General features: G+C 43.2%; 1 protein-coding gene across 1 annotated transcript in view; it reads left to right on the top strand.

Annotated features, from left to right (window-relative positions):
- LOC143934463 (uncharacterized) overlaps window positions 1-23,792 on the top strand; it is a 58,898-nt gene extending 35,106 nt beyond the window's left edge. The window contains exons 4-6 of the mRNA XM_077458114.1: window positions 2,263-2,318; window positions 18,126-18,251; window positions 20,312-23,792. Coding sequence (XP_077314240.1) covers window positions 2,263-2,318; window positions 18,126-18,251; window positions 20,312-20,439 — 310 coding nt within the window. The 3' untranslated portion in view covers window positions 20,440-23,792. The remainder of the gene's footprint in view (window positions 1-2,262; window positions 2,319-18,125; window positions 18,252-20,311) is intronic.
- Window positions 23,793-24,204: the final 412 nt, after the last annotated feature.

Genomic DNA, 24,204 nt, shown 5'->3' with positions numbered 1-24,204 from the left:
CCATTCCTCCTGAAGAGTACCAGGCCACATGCCCTCAACATGGGGGGTGGGTGCTTTGGGGAAGGGGGGCGCCCTGCACCCCAAAGCACCTTGTCCCCATGTTGATGAGGACAAGGGCCTCTTCCCGAGAACCCTGGCCGTTGGTTGTTGGGGTCTTCAGGCGGGGGGCTTATTGGAATCTGGGAGCCCTCTTTAATTAGGGGGGCCCCAGATCCCGGCCCACCACCCTATGTGAATAAGTATGGGGTACATCGTACCCCTATCCATTCACCTGGGGGAAAGTGTTAATAAAAAAACACACTACACAGGCTTTTAAAGTAGTTTATTAGGCAGCTCCGGGGGTCTTCTTCCGACTTTGGGGATCTCTTCCGACTTCTCCATGCTTTCCGGTTCTTCTCCCGCTCTCTTCTGCTCTTTTGCTGCTCTTTTGCTTTGGCCCGGCTTTCTCCTTCATCATCGCCATCGCCGCCGTCTTCTTCCTTCTTCTGTTCTTCCGATGTTGACACAACGCTCTCTCCCACTGTAATGCCGTGGACATGGTGCACAACGAATTATATAGGCATAAGGGGCAGGGTCACCGGGTGATGTCACCCGATGACCCCACCCCTTATGACCTCACAGTCCCAGGGCATGTTGGGACTGTGATGTCATAAGGGGTGGGGTCATCTGGTGTCATCACGGGTGACCCTCCCCCTTATGCCTATATAAGTCGTTGCGCACCATGTCCACGGCATTACAGCGGGAGAGAGCATTGTGTCAACATCGGAAGAGCAGAAGATAGCGGAGGAGCCCTGTAGAAGTACTGGAGAGTAGAAGACACTTTCCCCCAGGTGAATGGATAGGGGTACGATGTACCCCATACTTATTCACATAGGGTGGTGGGCTGGGATCTGGGGGCCCCCTTATTAAAGGCGGCTCCCAGATTCCAATAAACCCCCTGCCCGCAGATCCCGACAACCAATGACCAGGGTTTTCGGGAAGAGGCCCTTGTCCTTATCAACACGGGGACAAGGTGCTTTGGGGTGTGGGGGCCGCAGGATGCCCCCCTTCCCCAAAGCATCCACCCCCCCATGTTGAGGGCATGCTGCCTGGTATGGTTCAGGAGGGGGGGTGCTCGCTTGTCCCCACCCCCTTTCCTGACCGGCTGGGCTGCGTGCTTGGATAAGGGTCTGGTATGGACTTTGTCGGGACCCCCACGCCGTTTTTTCGACGTGGGGGTTCCCCTTAAAATCCATACCAGACCCAAGTGGCATTGCTGCCTATCTTTCGCGCTCACTGTTATAGGAAAATGTGTTTTTCCTATTGCAGCGAGCGCGAGATGAACAGTATATCCTGCAGCCGAGAACCAGCGTGATAGGATCGCGCTGGAAACATTCTCGCAGGCAAGTTCTGTAGCTGCCCTTGCGTCGTATTTGGTCCGTCGGACCAGCATACAGGCGAACGGGATTCCCAATAGGAACTTGGTCCAGCGGAGTTAAAACATGTTCTATTTCTAAGTCCGTCTGACTTTTGGGAAGAAAAAGTCAGACAGAGCCCACACTCGATCGAATTGTCCGACAGATTCCGGTCCGCCAGACCAAGTGTGCCAGAAAGTCTGATCGTGTGTACGTGGCATTAGAGTCTTCAAACTTCCTTTCAAACTTCCAACTAACCTTCAAATCAACAAGGGCAGCATTTAATAACTGGACATGCTCACACCTGAAGTCACTAGGCCATGTACAGGCTCCTCAATTCTTTTTAATGAAGATAACTACACCAAAACAATCCCTTTGCAGTATTACTCCCAAGTTTTGGGTGGCTCTTATTTGTTGTCTCTGCCAGTACACTATATATCTGCAGGCATAACAATCATCCATTTGTGAACACAACTGAAAGGGCAGAGGATTCAATATCCCCATACTACTTGGAGCTCTATTTGTGCCAAAAAGAAAAAAAGTATTCGCTAGAAATCTTGCAACATCTAACTGTGAATACAGGAGATTTCCCAGTAAGGCACTGGGTAGAGTAGTCTTCCCAAAATGCATCTGTGAGGTCCTGGTTATATCACCAATGCATCTAAAGACCAGGAAGTGAAATGTAGTTAATCGTAAGCAGCGGCAAATGCTTTTTATTTACCATAGAAAAACATTTTATGATGCTAGAATTTTGTACCCAACACAGTTTTTTCTTTAGGGGGGTGAAGTCCGCTTTAACATGATATATGAAGGTCCACGTTCTTAAGAATTTTGTTCATATGATTTACATTTTGCTTTATATTCATAGGCGTACTGCCCCCACCACCAAAAACCCTTCTACTGGAAGCACTACTGGAAGCCATAGTAAGTACATTGTTTGTCTATATGACTCCGATTTTTTTTCCACTAAAAAACATTTGTGACATGAGGTAGTTAGCTCTCGTTATAGATGCACAGTAAGTCCACGACAGACAGGAACTATTATTAAGGGCTTAGGACTTTTATTTAAAAGAAAGCAAAAGTTCACAAATGAATGACTTCCCACACAGAGGATCTTCTACAGAATACAAACACTGGAAAATGCCTAGCCACCTGGGTCATCAGCTCACTCAACTTCAACTGCAGTACCATGCTGTACCATGCTGTACCTCTTACCGTCTCTCAGACTGTGTTGTCCAACTCTCTTGGACACTTGACTCTCTAGCCTTTAGTCACAGCACCCTGCTGGATAGTCTACCTATGGCCTATGGATTGGGGTTCTCCTGACACCCCAATAGGAGACAACCTGACTCCTGGAACTGAGACCCTCTGTCTCTTGACTTCCGGCCGGGCCCTCTGGCCCCTCAACATAACCTTCCGTCTCCCCCACTGGTAGTCTCCAAACTGGGAGCTCTGAGCTATCCTCAGACCTGAGTATCTTTTTTTTTTTTTTTTTTTCTCAATAGATTTTTATTGAAGATCGTCATTTTAACCACTTTCAGACCGGACCATTTTGCTGGTCAATGACCAGAGGTCTTTTTACAATTTGGCACTGCGCTGTTTTAACTGGTAATTGCGTGGTCATGCAATGTTGTACCCAAACAAAATTTGCGTCCTTTTCTTCCCACAAATAGAGCTTTCTTTTGATGGTATTTGATTGCCTCTGCGATTTTTATTTTTTGCGATATAAATGTAAAAAGACCGCAAATTTTGAAAAAAAATGATATTTTCTACTTTTTGTTATTAGAAAAATCCAATAAACTCAATTTTAGTCATACATTTAGGCCAAAATATATTCAGCCACATGTCTTTGGTAAAAAAAAAGTCAATAACTGTATATTTATTGGTTTGCGCAAAAGTTGTCACATCTACAAACTAAGGTACGTTTTCTGGAATTTACGCAGCTTTTAGTTTACGACTGCCTATCTCATTTCTTGAGGTGCTAAAATGGCAGGGCAGTACAAAACCCCCCCAAATGACCCCATTTTGGAAAGTAGACCCCCTAAGGAAATTGATAAGTGGCATGTTGAGCCCATTGAATATTTTATTTTTTTGCCTCAAGCGATTGAATAATGACAAAAAAAAAAAATTTTTTTTTTTTTTACACAAAGTTGTCACTAAATGATATATTGCTCACACATGCTATGGGCATATGTGAAATGACACCCCAAAATAAATTCTGCTGCTTCTCCTGAGTACGGGGATACCACATATGTGGGACTTTTTGGGAGCCTAGCCGCGTACGGGGCCCCGAAAACCAAGCACCGCCTTCAGGCTTTCTAAGGGCGTTACAGTTTTGAAGGCCATAAAATGCCAAGATGGCACAAACCCCCCCAAATGACCCCATTTTGGAAAGTAGACACCCCTAAATTTAGGGGTACACTAGTGAGACTAGGTAATAAATGGCGGGTGCCCTGAAACTATAAAAAAATAACTAACCAACCAGCGTCACCTGTAACAGTTATATGGTGATCACTGGTGAAAGGGTTAACTAGGGGGCAATCAGGGGGCTTTATGCGGTAGTATATGGGGGTCCCTGGCGCTATAAAAAGCTGCGGCGAACCTAAATACCTACCTGCCTAACTAGCGTCACCTGTGACACTAATACAGCGATCAGAAAAACGATCGCTTATTAGGCTGGGTTCACACTGGAGCGATGCAGGAACGCCACGAATCCGCGGCGGGTTCCCGCATCGCATGCCTCCCGGCGGCAGTTCACACTGCCCTATGCGAACTGCTGGGAGTGTCAGTGAAATGTTAATGACACCCCCAGATCAGTTCGCATATCGCAGTGCGATCTGCAAACTCGGATCGCATGGTGTGAACACCCATGCGATCCGATTCTGCTGCGGACCAAAAAAAGGGTCCCGTGCGAGTTTGCGGCGGGTGCGACACGAATTCAGCCATACTATCTGTATGGCTGAACTCGAATCGCACAGAGATCGGATGTGATTTGCACTGCAGTGCGGTGCGAATCACATCCGTTCTCATAAACCGCTGCAATGTGAACCCAGCATTAGTGACACTGGCGACGGGGGGTGATCACGGGGTTAAACCTTTATTGGGGGGGTTAGGGGGGTACCTTAGAACTAAAGGGGGCTAACCCTAACTGCCCTAACAGTTATTACAGTCACAAATGACACCCGCCGGGTGATCAGGGGGTTAAACCTTTATTAGGTAATAAATGGCGGGTGCCCTGAAACTATAAAAAAATAACTAACCAACCAGCGTCACCTGTAACAGTTATATGGTGATCACTGGTGAAAGGGTTAACTAGGGGGCAATCAGGGGGCTTTATGCGGTAGTATATGGGGGTCCCTGGCGCTATAAAAAGTTGCGGCGAACCTAAATACCTACCTGCCTAACTAGCGTCACCTGTGACACTAATACAGCGATCAGAAAAATGATCGCTTATTAGGCTGGGTTCACACTGGAGCGATGCGGGAACGCCACGAATCCGCGGAGGGTTCCCGCATCGCAGGCCTCCCGGCGGCAGTTCACACTGCCCTATGCGAACTGCTGGGAGTGTCAGTGAAATGTTAATGACACCCCCATATCAGTTCGCATATCGCAGTGCGATCTGCAAACTCGGATCGCATTGTGTGAACACCCATGCGATCCGATTCTGCTGCGGACCAAAAAAAGGGTCCCGTGCGAATTTGCGGCTGGTGCGGCGGGTGCGGCGTGAATTCAGCCATACTATCTGTATGGCTGAACTCGAATCGCACAGAGATCGGATGTGATTTGCACTGCAGTGCGGTGCGAATCACATTCGTTCTCATAAACCGCTGCAATGTGAACCCAGCCTTAGTGACACTGGCGACGGGGGGTGATTACGGGGTTAAACCTTTATTGGGGGGGTTAGGGGGGTACATTAGAACTAAAGGGGGCTAACCCTAACTGCCCTAACAGTTATTACAGTCACAAATGACACCAATGCAAAAAAAAAAAAAATGCAATTGGTGTCACTGTGACTGGGGGGGGCAGGGGTAATTGGGGGGGTGATCGGGGGGTGAAGGGGGGGTGTGAGTGTGCCTGGCATGTTCTACTGTGTAGTGTCGTGTTGGTGCAACTCACCGATCCTCTCTCCTCGGTGCCGGAACGAAAACTACCGACACGGAGGAGAGATTACATCACTTCCTCTCCTGTGTTTACATTACAGGAGAGGAAGTGATGTCACGGAGCATTTCTATTCGTCGGGAGCGATCGCGAGGGGGTGGCCATGAATGAATGGCCGCCCCCTCATCCCGGATCGCTCCCGAACGAATACCGACCGCCGCAGGCACCGGGGGGGGGGCCCGATCGGGCCCCCCACCTGCGGGAAGGCAGGGACGTATATATACGCCCATATGCCTGCCCGTGCCATTCTGTCGACGTATATCGTCGTGCGGCGGTCGGCAAGTGGTTAAACAGAATTTGAACGTAAATGCGTGACATACCGTTCATGAAACATATACAGTTCAGCTGAACAAACAAATAAACAAATAAACATCATACCATTAATACATGCGATATTTTCCATCTACCTGGGCAGAAGGATGGGGACCTATTAGGAATATCAATGATCTACTACATGTTTGTCATTCCCTAGAATACATACAACCTAGTGTTTGCTTGGACTGGTGCAAGTTCGTCGCATAAACTCAGTGCTAATACCCATCTATATGTGGGAAGTTGATCTCTGGAAGGTGATCTGGGAGGGTCACTCCACCTGGACACCCCGCCTGGGGATCACTACTGTGTCCATGTGGGGTAGACCCTCCCTCCTCCCCTTTCCCTATATTCATATTTTATTAAATGAAATTGGGAGATTCACACATCATTAACTTCATTCAAAGATCTGTAATATTCGTGGGGATTCAGTCCATTGTATCCATGGTTTCCACATGAGGAGAGTTTGTGGTGTACTTTTGTGGGTTAGTGCCAGGGTGGATTTGTGTGTAAAATGTACCTGTATTGTGTGAACTACGTCTTTTAGGGTGGGAGGAAGTGGGTCTTTCCATTTCCTGGTAATGTTAAGCCTCGCTGCCAGAAAAATATGAGAGAGGATGTGTCTGGTTGGTTTGGGGAACCTGTCCAAGGACAGAGATAGAATGGCAAGAGAAGGCTTCTTTGGGGCAGTGGATAGTGTCACCTCTGCTATTAATTGGTATACTGATTTCCAAAATGCCAAGATTTTTGGGCAGTGCCAGAGTATATGGAGCAAGCTTCCTTTCATTCCACAGTTCCTCCAGCACATGTCAGTTATTGCTGAATCAAATTTTGACATCCTGACTGGGGTCAAGTACCAACGGTACGTTATTTTATATGCCAGTTCCCAAAGGGTGGAGCAGCTAGTGGTTTTGTAAACGGATCTACCTGCTTTTTCCCATTCTTCTTCAGTGAAAGAATGACCTAGTTACTTTTCCCAGCGGATTAGTGGGGTTGATTTGATAAATGTCATTTTTTGGTTGAATATTTTATAGAGTAGGGATCTGCCTTTACTATATTTTGAGGAAGAGGAAATGAACAACCATGCTGGTCGAGGAATCGTGATGTTTCGTTTTTTTAGGGAATTGATACAATGTTTAGTACGTAGGTACAGAAAGATATCAGAACAAGGGAGTTGGAATTGTTTGGAGTATGGGAAAAGGTTTAATTGCGTTCGCAGTTATCAGATCAGCTAGGTAGTTAATTCCCAGTATTTTCCATCGTTTGAAATTGGACGAGTCTATCAGATAATGTAATGATTCAATGGGGATGGGTACGTCGGAGTAGTTGGGGACATTAGAGGAGATTTTTGTGAGTTTGGACCAAGTTTGGCATGTAGCAAGGATTGGGGGAGATAGGTGTCGTGTATGTTTGGCTCCCAGAGAGAGGGCCAGTAGCCAGGGTACCAGATCCTTACCTGGGACTGATGAGAGTTCAATGGTTTTCCATAGGGTTGGGGATGAGGTGTTGGAGAACTATTCTTTAGCTTGGGTCAGAATGGAAGCCCAGTAATAGTCTTGGAAGTTGATATAGCCTAGTCCTCCCGCCGTATGATGTTTAGTAAGTTGGGATCCGGCGCATCTGGGTTTTTTGCCTTGCCACACATATTGCCACACATATTTTAAAAGAAGTGATTGTAGAGATTGAAAATATTTGGCGGGTATGGGGATTGGGACAGTCCTGAACAAATATAATATTTGGGGGAGATGGAGCATTTTGAATGCCGCGAGACGACCTAGCCACGAAAATTCAACCGATGCCAGCCTTGTTAGGCTCAGACCTGAGTATCTAAAGACCCCACATACCTGTGGACTCAGCCAGGGTATGGGAATCTAGCAAAACTCAGACACAGGATTGAATGGTCCGACCCAGGACTACATAATCTGTAGAAAGCCAAATACACAGCTTTCTCTGCCCAGAAACACAAGTCTGGATTGTCATATTTACCCTAAATGAAAATCCTGTGTCATTTTCCTATACTCTCACAGTGACAAAGCCTCAACGTGTCAAACATTTTAAAACTGAAATCCAGGTATGGTTTTTATTGCAAAGTTGGACCAATATAAGTATGCAGTATCCATATTTGTGGTACTTGAGAGTCACTATAGTACTACTACAGTGATCACCGTGCATATCAACAGGGGTCACTTGCTAGGCCCAGCCGCCATGGATTTTTTTCAGTGAATGCAAAGAATTCTATGGTTGGATGGGGAGGAGATCATGATGTCACCACCCCACCTTTTCACTTCTTCCAATCATAGAATGCTTCAGTATAGGACCTAGGAAGACCATGGAGATCAGTGGTGGCTACTACAAAGTTTCTCTACTACCAGATTGGTCTCTTAGGTATAAAAAATGCATACTTATTCTAGTTTAGTCTAGTTCAGACTAGACCATTATAACTATTTAATACAAAATATACTAGGAATTCAGCTTTATTGCTAAACTCTTTTCCCAAATATCAGCACACATTATACTGTCCATGGTGATGACACATGAGCCTTTGAACATTCTCCAAAATTTGACTACTAATTCCCTTGTTGAATCTCTTCCTCCTTGCATGTCTGAGACCTTTTTTTCTGGAAGGTTCTAATTACTGTCTGTGTTGGCTCAGCTTCTCCACTCTCCCCTCCTTACACAATATTTTTTAAAGCTGCAGTGGGAGGAGCTAAGGGAAAAACTACAGATTGTCACTCAGGCTCAGTTCACACTTATGCGATGCAGGAACCCTGTGAATCCACTGCGGGTTCCTGCATCGCACCCGACTCGCACGACAGTTTATACTGCCATATGCGAACTGCTGGGAGTGTCAATAAACTGTTAATGACACCCCATTTCAGCTCGTGTATCACACTGCGAACTGACAGTTCGGACATGAATCGGATTGTATGGGTGTGAGCACCCATGCGATCCGATTCTTGTGCGGACCAAAAAAGGGGTCCTGTGCGAGTTTGACTCGAATGTGATATGATATCAGTCATACTATCTGTATGGCTGAAATTGCTTTGCACGTACATCGCATGGGATGTGCACTGCAGTGCAGTGCAATTCACATGCAATCTCACACCACGTACAAGGGTGAAGCGGGGCTTAAAGAGAAGTTCCAGTCTCCCCCCAAAAAATTTAAAGTCAACAGGTATAAATACTGTAGCTGCTGACTTTTATTTAAGTGTAGCAATGTGGACTACAATTGGAAATTACAGCAATCCCCCGGTGTCTTTATGCATTGCATGTCCCTTATTGACCATGCTGACATCATATTTGTGAGTTCAGCCAAGGGAACTATCGGATGGGTAGTTCACCAGACTGATAACTGTTCTGCCTGTCCATGCATCTGGACCACATATCCCAGAGATCTTTGCTACCATCAGAGAGATTGCTGGGAGGAGCTATAAAAAAAAGCCAGAGACCCGCCCATCGCTCTCTTCCTCCTCGGCCTGACACGAGATGGACCTCTCCATGTGGAGAGAGAGAGGTTGTGGCCTACCACACGGTGTAACATCCGCCCACCCACGCCAGAAGGGTTTAGTTCCATGGGTTTCCATCAGATATCCTTACCACTTCAGTTCAGTGACCAGCCAGTCGGTGTGTGAATATGCAAAAGAATGATCACAGTGCCGGATTTGTTGTAGAAGCTGTTTAGAAGACATTACATCTACCTGGTTATCGGTGAGAGGGCTAATCACCCATCTTTTATCTGCACTCTTGTCACGGTATCACTAAGACGTGTTGCATCAGATACATGCACTTTACAAACACTTTCCTGAAATTAGCTGCACGCAGTGTTTAACCACTTGCTTACTGGGCACTTAAACCCCCCTCAGTCCCAGACCAATTTTCAGCTTTCAGCGCTGATGCACTTTGAATGACAATTGCGCGGGCATACAACACTGTACCCAAATGAAATTTTTATCATTTTTTTCCCACAAATAGAGCTTTCTTTTGGTGGTATTTAGTTACAGCTCGGAGTTTTATTTTTTGCTAAACAAACAAAAAAAATGCAAAAAAAAATAAAATCATGTTTTAATAGTTTGTTATAAAATTTTGCAAACGGGTCATTTTTCTCCTTCATTGAAGTGCGCTGATTAGGCGGCACTGATAGGCTGCATTGGTGGGCACTGATAGGCTGCACTGGTGGGCACTGATAGGCATAGTTAAGGCGGCACTAATAGGCACAGATAAGGCGGCACCGATGGGCACAGATAAGGCGGCACTGATGGGCAAAGATGGGCACAGATAAGATGGCACGGATGGGTGGCACGGATGGGTGGCACAGATGGGCACTGATAGGTACCACTGATAGATGGGACTGATGGGCACTGATAGGTGGCTCTGATAGGTGGCACTGCTGGGCACTGATGGGCGGCACTGCTGGGCACTGATGGGCGGCACTGGGGTGCAGCACCTTTGAGGCAGATTGTGGGCACTGTGGGTGGCACTGTGGGTGGCACTGCTGGGTGGCACTGTGGGCACTGCTGGGTGGCACTATGGGCACTGCTGGGTGGCACTGACAGGGGGCACTTACTTTTTATTAGGGTGGCACTGCAGGGGGCAGGTGGGCACTGGCAGGGGGCAGGTGGGCGCTTGCATTGCTGGCCGTGATCGGGACTGATGTCCCGATCACGGCTGCCGGTGATCGGCTTTTTTTTCTCTCCTCGCGCTGTCAGGAATACTAGCCGATTACCGGCTCCGTTATATCACCTGATCAGCTGTCATTGGCTGACAGCTGATCACGTGATAAGGGTCGGGATCGACCCCTTGCACGGATCGGTGATCAGGCGAGTCTCATGGACTCGCCGATCACAGAGCGCGCGCCCCTCAGGGGGCACGCAGGCCGCTCGTACACGGGACTACGTCAATAGACGCAGTCCCGGAAAAGGAGATCCGCGCTGTAGCCGTCATTTGGCTATAGCGCGGATCTCAAGTGGTTAAACACTTTAACTTCACTTTCTACAAGAAACCTAGTACTTCTCCCTACACCTAATTGTATTACAAATAATGAGCTCCAACTTACCGGTGAAGAACATCAGATCTGCAATGAGAACATTAAAGTTAGAGTTACACAAGGGCCCTTGTACTATCACCTCTAGGGCTGAGCTTTTATTACTAGAGCTGTTATAGTTCCGCCAGGTAACCTCTTTTAGTGAACCAGTCTAGTCCGTTTGGTTACATTTGGTTACATTTATCTACAAGGCGAAAGTATTTCCTTTTTAAAGGAAGTGTTTTAACATGCTGCATAGCTGTTATTACCTTACTTTGACTTTCAGAGGAATTATTTTGCTGAGCTGGCCCTCTCGGCTTAAAGCTCAGCAGATTTATTCTCTCCTTGTTGTGTACCTCCCTTTTCAGTTGATTCAAGTAAATACTATCAGAATCTAAATACACAGAGTTGTCTGATTCATTACTTTGCAGCAGTATCAGGATGTCTAAAACAAGAGTGTCAGATGGGTTGGAATGTTCACCAGGTCATAGCAGTGCAGATGGGCAGGTAATTCCAAGCAGTCCCCTAGGGGGCAGTGCTAAATAAGTACACTTACCTGACCAGGAATCCAGAGATGTCAGAACCCAAGCCAATTCCTCAGTCTGCTTCCGGTGCAGGCAACAGCATCTTCACTAGGGAAAACCCTAGTTCCCTACTGTGCATGCGTAAGTCACGCTGCACTTTCTGAATGGTCCTACCATCTTCTGGGACCGTGTATGTGTCCCAGAAGGCAGCGGGGGGAAAGAGGAGGGGCCAGATATACTCGACGATTGCCGCGGCAATCTTACCCAAAAGTGGGAGCGGGTACCTTTCAAAACCAATACCCACTCCACCCCCCTCCAAAGTGTCAAATGTGGCAGTGGAGTGTGTGGACAAGCAAAGCTTCCCCTTTTGGGTGGAGCTCCGCTTTAAGTTTGCTGGGGCTGCTGACATTCAAGATGGTGGAGTTCAGCAACCTTAGGGTCCATTTACACTAGAAACTATTGGACTGTGCTGGGAGGCTTTTCCAATGCAGTCCCTCCACATAACAGGGCAAAATGCTTTGTCTACTATGTTCCCAGTTCACACCATGGCCTTGTGGTTGCGTGCTGGCACAATGCACTGAAAAAAGTACTGCATGCACTACATTTTTTTCAGCGTAGCGCACGGCACCGCCTCACATCACAGGCAGCCAATTGAATTGTATGAAATTTCTGTTTGGCATTTGAATAAAGTTTGTTTAAAATAAAAATAAGGGAACAGTGCAGTAAAGTGATCTCGCTGGACCCTGCTGCACAAAATTGTAACACAGTGGTGTGAATTGACCCCTAGGCATTTAAGATGTCTGTCTTCAGGTTGGCTTTTGCAGGTAAATAACATGTATAAAATACATTAAATGCACAGATAATCTTAAAGTGGAAGTAAACTCCCCTATTGTTTTCAGCCAAGGAAGCTGCCATCTTTGCCTCTGTTTAATCTTCAACTGCTATGGTGCTGCACATGTGATTCGTTATGACACCAGCCATTGGATGCACTGAAAAAAGTACTGCATGCACTACATTTTTTTTTCAGCATAGCGCACGGCACCGCCTCACATCATAGGCAGCCAATTGAACTGTATGAAATTTCTGTTTGGCATTTCAATAAAGTTTGTTTAAAATAAAAATAAGGGAATAGTGCAGTACAGTGATCTCGCTGGACCCTACTGCACAAAATGACAACACAGTGGCTGTTGGGAATTGACCCCTAGGCCTTTAAGATGTCTATCCTCAGGTTGGCTTTTGCAGCTAAATAACATGTATAAAATACGTTAAATGCACAGATAATCTTAAAGAAGATATTTGTTGAAATAAGTGGTCTGACAATAAGGTCTCTTTGAAAGGCCTAATGTGTTATTTGAAATAAGTTATTGATGTCTATAGAAGCTTGATATAAAAGAACTGAAATGTTAGTAGTAGATAACCCACAATACACTAACCAGTACAGAAAAAAAAGAGTGAAACTTGCTTTTGAATATTTCTTTCTTGTGCTATTGTACTTGGTGGGTGAGGATGAGCCTTTTGAGCACCCACTGCCATACAAGCTGAAAGTGGCTTGGAACATTGGTGAATTTACATTCCATCAGAATGTGAAGAATTTATCTGCATACCGAGAATAAGAGAGAGAGAGAGAGAGGAAGAGACTTGTCAATCTTTTTTTTGTGGTAATCTGAAGTTAAAATGATATTTTGTGGTCTATCTGGACAGTCCTAAAGGTGTTAACTACAGTGGTTAGTAGAAGCGTGCACCCTACTTCCTGAACCTTTACTAGCTGCATGTAAGACTGGAAAATATACAAATTGTATTCACAAAAAAAACTGTGTCTAAAATGTTTCCTTCCTCTGCTTTCTGGGCCATGTCCTGGTATGTTTTAAGAGTATGTGCAGGTGTGAGACTCTGGCATATGTTTTGATGTAGCGTGTGGCTGGAAAACATTTTTTTCACATTTTTATCTGTATCTAGTGCTGTGCAATTTGTCATGTGTCTTCTCATGCATGATCAACAATCATGTGTTCTCATGTACTAGCATTGTCATCCAGGGCAGTCTTTAATATTGATTGGACCCTGGGCAAAAAAACTTTTCTTGGGCCACCCCTCCAATGCAGTTTTGCTCTCCACCTGCTCTGACATACAATAAATAGAAGCCAGTCTCAAAAATCAGTTAACTGAATCAGATCAGGCAGCTATCGCAATTGGTTGCCAGAGGTTACAGTATCATTACCGCTCATTGACTGGTTGCTAGAGGTTACAGCACACATTATGGTCACTGATTAGTTGCTAGAGGTTACAGCACATGATTTCTGCTTGTTGATTGGTTGCTAGAGATTACTGTACATATGACCTCAGGGGGGCATGATATACATATCAACACCACTGACTACCCCTATTTACATATGAATGCCGGTAATTTACATGTAAACACAGGGTCGGAAGGTGTGTCATCTGTACACAATAGGGCAGAGCTGGGCAGCATTAGTAGCAGCACTTCACACTGAGATATTGGGACAAAGCACAGGACTAAAACCTCAAGAGATGAGGGAATTTAAACTGGGATAGTTGGCAAGTATGAGGCAGCTGCTTTGGGCCCCACAACAATGACAGGGCCCAGGGCAGCTGCCCCTTTTGCCCTGCCTTAAAAACGGCCCTGTTGTCATCAATAAGTCCCATAATATGTATCGATTTATGAAAAAACAGACAACGTACATCAACACATTGCACAGATGTAAACTATCACCTAGCAAAACAATGGCAAGCCTGTGTACATGTGTTGACTTGTGTTAAAATGCATAAGTTTGAATGAGCCCTGACATAGGCCGGTCATACATGGAGTAGATTTCTTACTTGCAACCACGGGTGGACAGGGAAATCCCTCCCGCTGAGCCATTGTATTCTCCAGGAAGGTGGGGAAAGCCATCCCATTCTGGGGGGGAGGCAGTTATTATTGGCAGTGGATAATAGAATGGAAAATCCGGCGGGCTGGCTGTACTCAAGCTGATCGATCAATCAACTTGGATACATTCAGCCTGCCCATACATGGTTCAAATCTCGTCTAGTTTCTGCTGAACCGGCCGTGATTCAAACCATCTATGGCCAGCAGTACTGTATCAGCAAATGCAATCTATTGTTCTCACAAACACATCGTCCAGTTTACTTGCTTTCTAAGTTATGCATTTTCACTGTATTGTATTTTCTTATGTAGTCCTCCTCCATGTTCTCCAAATCACTAAGCTGGAGCCCAGACAGATAGAATAAGGATGATAATTATTCCGCTTCCATGAAAAAGCTGAAAAAATACGGGGCTTCTAGACTTTGATAACTGAAAAGTGTTTCCTGTAGGTAAAACTATAGGTAAAACTTTTTTTGTTGGATAGCGTAAGGAAGGGTTATAACCCCAGTAAGGTTTATTTTCGCCAGTTGTGTCCTATTGGGGAGTTTTACCTTAATTTCCTGTCCCATAGCCAAAACAGAAAGTGAGAGGAAACCCCTGCAAATTAAGGGACTCTCTTGATGACCCCCCCAGGTAACCAGAACTAGTGTTCCCATTGAAAGATTCCCCCTCTACTATTTTTCTGGGGAAAACCCAAAATTTAGAATTTTCTTTTACTTTCACCTTTAAAGATAAAATGCAAAGGATAGAAATATCGTATCGGCAAGAAAAAAAAAAAAAAAAAAAACAGAGAGGAATGACCAAAAATATAATAAAATATATTGTTTATTACAAATTCTTAAAATTGTACATAAAAGCATTAACCACTTAAGCCCCGGACCAATTTGCAGCCAAAGGAATAGGACCCTTTTTGCGATTCGCCACTGCGTCACTTTAACTGACAATTGTGCGGTCGTGCAACGTGACTCCCAAACAAAATTGGCGTCCTTTTTTCCCACAAATAGAGCTTTCTTTCGGTGGTATTTGATCACCTCTGCGGTTTTTATTTTTTGCGCTATAAACAAAAATAGAGCAACATTTTTGAAAAAAATGCAATATTTTTTACTTTTTGCTATAATAAATATCCCCCAAAAATATATAAAAAAACATTTTTTTTACTCAGTTTAGGCCAATACGTATTCTTCTACATATTAGCGATTTTTGATTGGTTTGCGCAAAAGTTATAGAGTTTACAAAATAGGGGATAGTTTTATAGCATTTTTATTAATTTTCTTTTTTACTAGTAATGGTGGCGATCAGCAATTTTTATTGTGACTGCGACATAATGGCGGACACATCGGACATTTTTGGGACCATTGTCATTTATACAGCAATCAGTGCTATTTAAATGCACTGATTCCTGTGTAAATTACACTGGCAGTGAAGGAGTTAACCACTAGGGGGCAGTGTAGGTTTAATGTATGACGTGATGGTTTTTTTTTATTGTAGGGGGGCATGGCCTGGCTTGCGACATCACTGATCGTCCTTCCCTATAAAAGTGAAGAGACGATCGGTGACAGCCACACAGGGAAGCACAAGGAGGGGATTGTTTACACAGACCTCTCCTCGATCTTCAGCTCTGTGACCCAATCGCGGGACACCAGCGGCGATTGGGCTTGCTGGTCCCGCGGCCCCGGTCACGGAGCACAGGACCAGGTCGGGAGCGCGCCACCAGCGGCGCACTCCCGACCCATGGCTGGGCACTTAAAGAATCAAGTACCGGTACGTGATTGTGCCCAGCCGTGCCATTCTGCCGACCTATATTGGCGGTCCTTAAGTGGTTAAGCAACAGTCTATTATGCGATGTTAGCCATTATATTACTGTAACCAATAAACTTTGCTGTATGGTGCCAGAGGGTGACGCATTTCACATATATATCAGCTTCCTCAGAGCCTCATTCTCTTGACAGCAAAGAGTTGATGGCTACAATTTTATGAATTTGTAATAAACAATATATTTTAATATCTTTGTAGACAGCAATAAAAATTGGCAGGTGTTCGAATCCCTCTCCATTCTATCCAGAGCTAAAAAAAGTTTGCTTTGGTTATACTTTAATCATAGCTGGACACTCACAAGTACACCTCCTCTTGAAGTGAAGCTTGTCTTTGATTATACTTTAACTGCTTAGCGACTGCTCCACGTGCATATACTGCGGCAGGGTGGCTGCTCTGTGCCAGATCAAGTACCTAGTGCATGATCTGACACTTCCAGGTCTGGGACGCGCCACTGGCGACCCACTCCCGCTGTGATTGGACACATCGTGTCTGCCGGGATCTGTTGATCATATGGGAAAAAGGCAAAACAGCAGTCTGCCTATGTAAACAAGCCAGACCGTCGTTCTGCGAGAGGGGAATGTGCTGATCCTGTGTCCCTGCCAAGCAGGAACATGGATCTTTACATTCCCCCAGTCAAAACACCTCCCCCACAGTTGATAATCACTCCTAGGGAACACATTTAACCCTTTGATCACCCCTGATGGTAACCCCTTCCCAGCCAGTGTCATTAGTACAGTCACAGTGCATATTTTTTAGCATTGATCACTGTTTTATGTCGAGTACACATGACCGGACTTTCCGGCAGACTAGGTCCGATGGGATCAGTCAGACAATCTGATTGTGTGTGGGCTAGTCCGATCGTTTTTCGGGAAAAAAAATCAGACGGACCTAGAAATAGAACATGTTTCAAATCTATCCGACGGATTCAATTCCGATGAACTAAAAATCGGGAAAACCATTCGTCTGTGTGCTAGTCCGACAGACCGAATTTGACGCAAGGGCAGCTATTGGCTACTGGCTATTGAACTTCCTTGTTTAGCCCCGTTTACGTCATCACATTCAAAACGAACCGACTTTCGAACGGACTTAGTCCGTTTGTGTGTGGCCAAGTCCGTTCATTCAGAAAATCTGTCGGAACTCCGCCGAAAGTCCGTCGGGAAGACCGTCGGACCTAGTCTTCTGGAAAGTCCGGTCGTGTATACGCGGCATAAGTGTCACTGATCCCCAAAAAAATTGTCAGTTAGTATCCAATTTGTCAGCCACAATATCACAGTTCTGCTATAAGTTGCTGATTGCTGCAAATACTAGTAAAAAATAAATAAAAATATACCATAGTTTGGCTTGCGCAACAGTTATAGCGTCTACAATCAATATACGCTTATTGGGATTTTTTTACCAAAAATATGTAGCAGAATACATATTGGCATAAGTTGATGAAGAAATTAGATTTTTTTTACATTTTTTTATTGGATTTGTTTTACAGCAGAAAGTAAAGAAAGTGTTTTTTTTTTTTTCTAAATTGTCGGTCTTTTTTTGTATATAGCGCAAAAAATAAAAAACGCAGAGGTGTTCAAATACCACCAAAAGAAAGCTCTATTTGGGGAAAAAAGGGCCGGAAATTTTATTTGGGTACAGCGTCACACACCCGCGCATTTGTAAGATAAAATTACGCAGTGCCGTATCGCAAAAAATGGCCTGATCAGGAAGGGGGGAAACCTTCCAGAGCTAAAGTGGTTAAAGCGTATCTATAGCCAAACATTTTTCTTTTTTTTTGTTTGTTTTGAATAGAGTAGAAATAGATAAAACTCCTTGTTTTTTTATTTTATTTTTTCTGTTTGTATACTATTAAGGACTACTTAAAGATAGCGGATATCTCCCAAATGTAGGGAATTCTCTTCTTGGCTAGTTGTCCGAGGATTTACTCTTATTTGGGGACATCTCTAAAATGTAGGAATTCTCCTTATTTGTATTCTTTATTATTTATTTTTTTGAAAACTAATTTTTTTTTCTTTCTTTTTCAGTTCCCGACAACAATAATATGTGGATTTTCATTTGTGTTTTTGTGGGAGTTTTTTTATTGTTAATTACAATAGTCATCCACCTCCTCATACACAAAATGAAAATGGGCAGATCTTTAAAAATGGAAGGTCAGTATCACAAATGCAGATAGCATCCTCAGATAACTTGAAGCAGCACCAGCCCTTAATATGTTAGAGAATATTAGATTACTAAATTTAAAGTGATGCTAATCTCTGGTTTAAAAAAAATAAAACATTGAGATATGCAGTATATTCCTAACTCAAAAAAGTATTATTATTATTATTATTATTATTATTATTAGTAGTAGTAGTAGTAGTAGTAGTAGTAGTAGTATTATTTTGCTGCTGCTATCTGACCTCATGCTAGAGGGTTGGTTATGTTAATTCTCCATGGTCCCACTGTACGGAGGAATGCAGCCACCATATGCATGTTGCATTAGGGTGTGCATTCCAAAGCTCAAACACACAGGCACTGTGTTCATTCGGAAAGGAAAGGGGCAGGTAAATTATATATTTACAGGCCTCTGCCCTCCCTCAACTTACAACATCCCCCTGTGTGTGCCCGCAGCAGCGCAGCCACTGGGAAAGAATAAGAGGGAAGCACTGCAGGAGGAAAGGGCATTTGATCACCGCTGCGGTTTTTTTTTTTTGCACTATAAAAAAGAGCGTAAATTTTGAAAAAAAAAGCAATATTTTTTTACTTTTTCCTATAATAAATATCTCAGAAAAGAATATAAAAAAAAATTCTTCCTCAGTTTAGGCCAATATATATTCTACATATTTTTGGTTAAAAAATTAAAATAAAATAAAAATTGCGATAACGTATATTGATTGGTTAGCGCAAAATTTATAGCGTCTACAAAATAGGGGATAGACTTATGGCATTTTTTATTATTATTTTACTAATAATGGCGGTGATCAGCAATTTTTAGCGGGACTTGCGACATTGCGGCAGACAGATCGGACACTTTTGACACTTTTTTGGGTCCAGTGACATTTATACATCAATCAGTGCCATAAAAATTGATTACTGTATAAATGACACTGGCAGGGAAGGGATTAGTACTAGTGGTGATCAAGGGGTTAAATGTGTTCCCTGAGAGGTATTTCTAACTGTGGGAGCTGTGGACTGACTGGAGAAGGAGAGAAATCTCTGTTCCTGATCACTAGGAACAGATGGTCTCTCTCTACTCCCCTGACAGAACGGGGATCTGTTTGTTTACATTGACAGGACCCCGTTCTGGCTCTCTGTGGAACAATCGCAGGTGGCTGGCTGACATCACAGTCGCCGGTCACGCAAATCGGCTTTGTCGCTGTGTGCACGCCCACTGTATCTATTGTATGAACCAACGTATAGCTACAGCGATTTGCACAATAGAGCCAACCTGCCGCAGTATAATGATGATGACTAGCTGGCAATCAGTTAATTAATTTTTAATATTCAAAGCAGAAAAGCATGCTGTGACTTTTAATAGTTTGTTTGCCCAAAGTGCCATATAGCAAAAAATGGTCTGGTCATTAAGGGGGCAAATCCTTCGGGGGCTGAAGTGGTTAAAGTGATTGTAAAGTCTTGTTTTTTTTAATAACAACCATGTTATACTTACCTGCTCTGTTGCACTTGGCTTTGCACAGAGCAGTCTCAATCCTCCTCTTCTCGGGTCCCTCTTCAAGGCTCCTGTCGAGTGCCCCCACAGCAAGGAGCTTGCTATAGGGGTTCCCAACCCGAGGCACAACTCTGTGTCCATTCAGAGCCCCACCCGACCCTGCCCCCTCTCTTCCCGGATTGGCTAACTGAATTTGATTGACAGCCGTGGGAGACAATGGTGCCGCGACTGTGTCTAAGCCAATCGGGAGGAGAGACGCAGATGGCTAAGACACTCATGGACATCGCTGGAGAGAGATGGGGCTCAGGTAAGTAATTAGGTGGTGCGTCCACACACAGAAGGTTTTTTTATCTTAATGCATAAAATGCATTAAGATAAAAACAAAAAAAAAAACCTTCTGCCTTTACAATCACTTTAAACAAGGACATTGATGAAAGCAATTGTAGTTAGACACAATAATCATTTTAATTTACCAAAACTATTTTAGCTAGTGTCTGTTATGAAAATCCTGTATAACTCTCTCTTTATTTTCAGTGTACAAATAATAAATGTTGATTTTTGCAGGGGATCTTATCCAACCCCATACGATAGTTCCAATAAACATAAAAGAAGATGGAGACACTTGGAGCTATCAGTATCCAGAGGAGGAACATGGAGACGGAGCACTGAATAATAAGCTGGCAGCTTTTTAAATCACTCTTCAGGCTGACAGATCACAGGAAATGAAGACATTTCCTTGGCTATCAGTTGACACTGGGATGCACTGACATGATATCATTTATATTAACCATAATTACGATTATTGTTATTTATAATGTGAATTTCATCAGAGCGTTTACTTAAACCTGAACCCCTAGCAAACAGCTAAATACACATCAAGGGGTTGTTTTTTCCTGCTTAAGGATTTGTATTTCTGCCCATCCAGTCCCAAAATGTGTACAGCTCTGGTACATAGTACAGCCTTGCAGGACAAGAGACCTCTGCTGAAGTAGCACACCAGGTCTCCTACCTACTCGATGACTGGACAGTGAAAGGAAAAGCAGCACACTGATAAGTTCATCTGTCACTCTGCTCTCTTCTCCAACCAGCATTCTCTTTGCACTACAGCTCAACTGACTGGCTCCTTGTGCTGCTTCTCCCTCAGTCAGTCCTGGACTCTATGCATTCTTATTCAATTACTTGCTTTAAATAAACACATTAAAGCCTAACTTTTTGTTTACTGTGCCTTTAAATAGTTTGTTTAGGCTATTCATTCAATGAATGAATAGAGAGTTTTCACTGATTGGTTAAGGCAAAGGTTGTGATGTCATCCGCCCATTGTGCCACCTGAGTCAGAGGAAGCTTTGTCTTCATTCCTAGAATACAAGGCTTCCTGTGAATGGCTAAGCAGAGCTCATACGGAATCAATTTTATAGCAGGAGCGGGATAGGAAGCCTCCATCCCACTGCTGCAAAACAGCGCTGTATACTGTATGTAGCTGATGCCATATATAGATTATATAGCGCTTCCAGAAAGCGCACCAGTTAGTGAAGGTAATAGTTCCTTTGGGCAAACAAACTATTAAAAGGCACAGTAAACATGGAGTTATGCCCCATACACACTATCAGTTTTTCTGCTGAGTTTTTCCATCAGATTTACCAAAACCATGTAGTAGAAGGGCCTGCCTGATTGCATACAATTGGAAACTCCTAAGGTTTGACCTCATATTATATGGTTTTGGTAAATCTGAAGGAAAAACTCAGCAGAAAAACTGATAGTGTGTATGGGGCTTTAGGCTTTAAGGATATATTCATGCTTTTCTTTTTTTGGATTTTTTATATGGCCAGAGTTCAGCTTTCACTAAAATGTTCAATTTGCAAGGACAGTATTTCCACTGATAAATACAAACTAAATGGGTCATTTAATATTGTGACCACGAAGCATGTCCGATCCTTCAAGATTTCAAGGACTGGGTAAAATGGCATTATTAGTCAAAAAAAAAGTGGTCATAGAAGCCACAGCAGTAGTCGGTTATTGTTTCATGGCAATACATGTCTATGTCCTGCACCCTTTATTGGACCTTACAGGAATATGTGTTGGCTTAAACTGAAACATAAGGTCTGTTATTCATGGCCATGCCATGAAGATCTTACTGTTGGGGAACCAGTCACCAGTAAAGACACAGTAGGCCTTCAAACCTTGCCTGGATTAATCCACAATGTCCGAAGGTGCCTACAGAACAGAAACCTCACACACACCTATAACTTTGTAAGCAAGCTTTCATAATAAATTGTTATTTATACTTAAAGGGGACTAGGGGTTTCCTAATGAGATAGCACTGTTTCTTTTCATATACTCCCTGCTCTAATTTTCTTATGATTGCAACTTGAACTTTCATATTGAGTTCAAGGAATAACCGTTTCTTCGGTTTTTTTTTTTTTTTTATAAGTAGCTTTGGAACCCTTGGAAAACATGTGAAAAAGAGCTGAGTGCTCCACCTGCAGGTGGCATATGCAAATTAAAAATATGAATATTTTAGTTCTAAAAGAAAAGAGAACGTTTAAGGTTGTAGACTGCCAGTAGGGGTAAAGGCGGTATCTAGAGATGCCTACATGTAACTTTAGACAGTACCCTAGGATGCCCCAGCCTTGGTATGCTGCTGGATGCCACCATCTTGAATGCGATAGCAGTAGCCCCAGCATACTCAGAGCTCTCACTCAAGTGACATATTCTTCTTCACTCCTCTTTCACCTGCTACATCAAAAAGGTATGTAGGGAGGGGTGTAGGAGATGGGCCAGCACAGACAGCAATTAGACATTCCCAGAAGGGGAGATGATGTGCAAGGAAAGGGGACTGTCCTATGAAATTATTCCTGGAGTAGTCAAGTAGTTTTTTTTTTTAAGATGGTTCAGAGGCACATTGAAATGAAATAAAACATTGTTTATGGAAATGAAACACTGCAAGGGGCATTTCAAATATGTAACTTCTCTGTGATTTTATCTGCAGTTTTTAAGTTGCTGATAGGGTCTATTTAAAGGAAAATTAAGAATTCCCGGTATGGTATATGTTTACATAGTAACAGTAGTCCAACTTAATCCTATTTAACTATCATGTACCATACCTGTGGGATTCCACTTGAAGCTGGAAATCACAGTAGTAGGCACAAATGATCTGCACTAGCTTTTGGGTCCTTTTCAAAATGGCTGACCTGTTGTATTGCAACCATGGGAAATTTCTCGTTCTGAGGTCACCACACCACTTGTCTACCTCATCCAATAAGAGGATGTTTTTCCATCATTGAGAAAGGTGTAAAGTGTTCTCCGAATGGCACCCCTGCTGAATGAGTGCCCTCCTGTGTTCACAAGTCATTATGGCAACCGCACGACATGGGACCTGGAAGCAAGTGGAGATCACTACATCAGCAGATCCGACATGTGTGGTATATATTATACATAGTTACATTGGTTCACATTGAACCAATGTAGCTATGTAAAAAAAATGCCATACCTGGAATTCTGCTTTTAGGACTGCCATTTCTGGCTTCTTATTTTGCAAATCCTGATTGCCTGGCTGTCATGTTAACACTCTGGCTTTAATGCTTTCTGTTCCTAGCCCCAAACATGTATGCAGATAAGGACTCCTTGATCTGCATGCTTGTCCTGTTGCAGGTAACTTTCAGTATTTATTAGAAAAGTATGCGCTGTGTATTGCAAGAAATTAAAATGAGCACATCATACTAAGCAAAGATCCTTAGGTGCCATTCTAGTTATAATGTGAAAAGAAGGGAAATATACATTGTAAATACTGTATGTACATTGTTGTCCAATCTACTCCATGTAATGTGCACAGAGACATATGAAGTTACAGACAATACTCCGCAGGGTCTACAGTTTCACTTTTTACGAGGACAAAATCCCTAAACTCTCCAGCTAAAAGAGCATTGATAGCAACTCAAGTGACAAAACAGACAAAACCCAATATTTAATAAAAAAATAAATAAAAAAAATTATATATATATATATATATATATATATATATATATATATATATATATATATATATATATATATATATATATAAAACAACAGTAATAAAATAAATATAATAATAATAAAAAAAATTTAATCAAACATAACACAAATGCCTAATTGCCTCATAAAACCAACATATGTATTATTGTATACTACCTGCCAAAATGTGATCTTATTTCATATATGTTGGATATTATTTAAGACAACTTCTACCAAGATGTTGGCTGACTTTTTAGCTCTTAGATTGTGAAAATGTTTTTTGCAGCGCTAGGTTGAAGAAAGGTTAGCACCGCATAAAGTAATGATACTGGTGAGAAGGGAAAGTTATTTATTTGGCCTAAATGGACAAACGAAAGGGTCAATTTCAAATAATAATAAAAGTAAGGCTACTTTCACACTGATTCGCATTAAAACTGCCTTGAAAACCCCTATGCGTTAATGGAGTG

This window comes from Lithobates pipiens, unplaced genomic scaffold (genome assembly GCF_037356315.1).
Source record: "Lithobates pipiens isolate NorthernLeopardFrog02 unplaced genomic scaffold, aLitPip1_a1.2 Scaffold_27, whole genome shotgun sequence".
Lineage (NCBI taxonomy): Eukaryota > Metazoa > Chordata > Amphibia > Anura > Ranidae > Lithobates > Lithobates pipiens.
The sequence above is the reverse complement of the archived record's forward strand: the minus strand, read 5'-3'. Positions and strand labels throughout refer to the sequence as shown.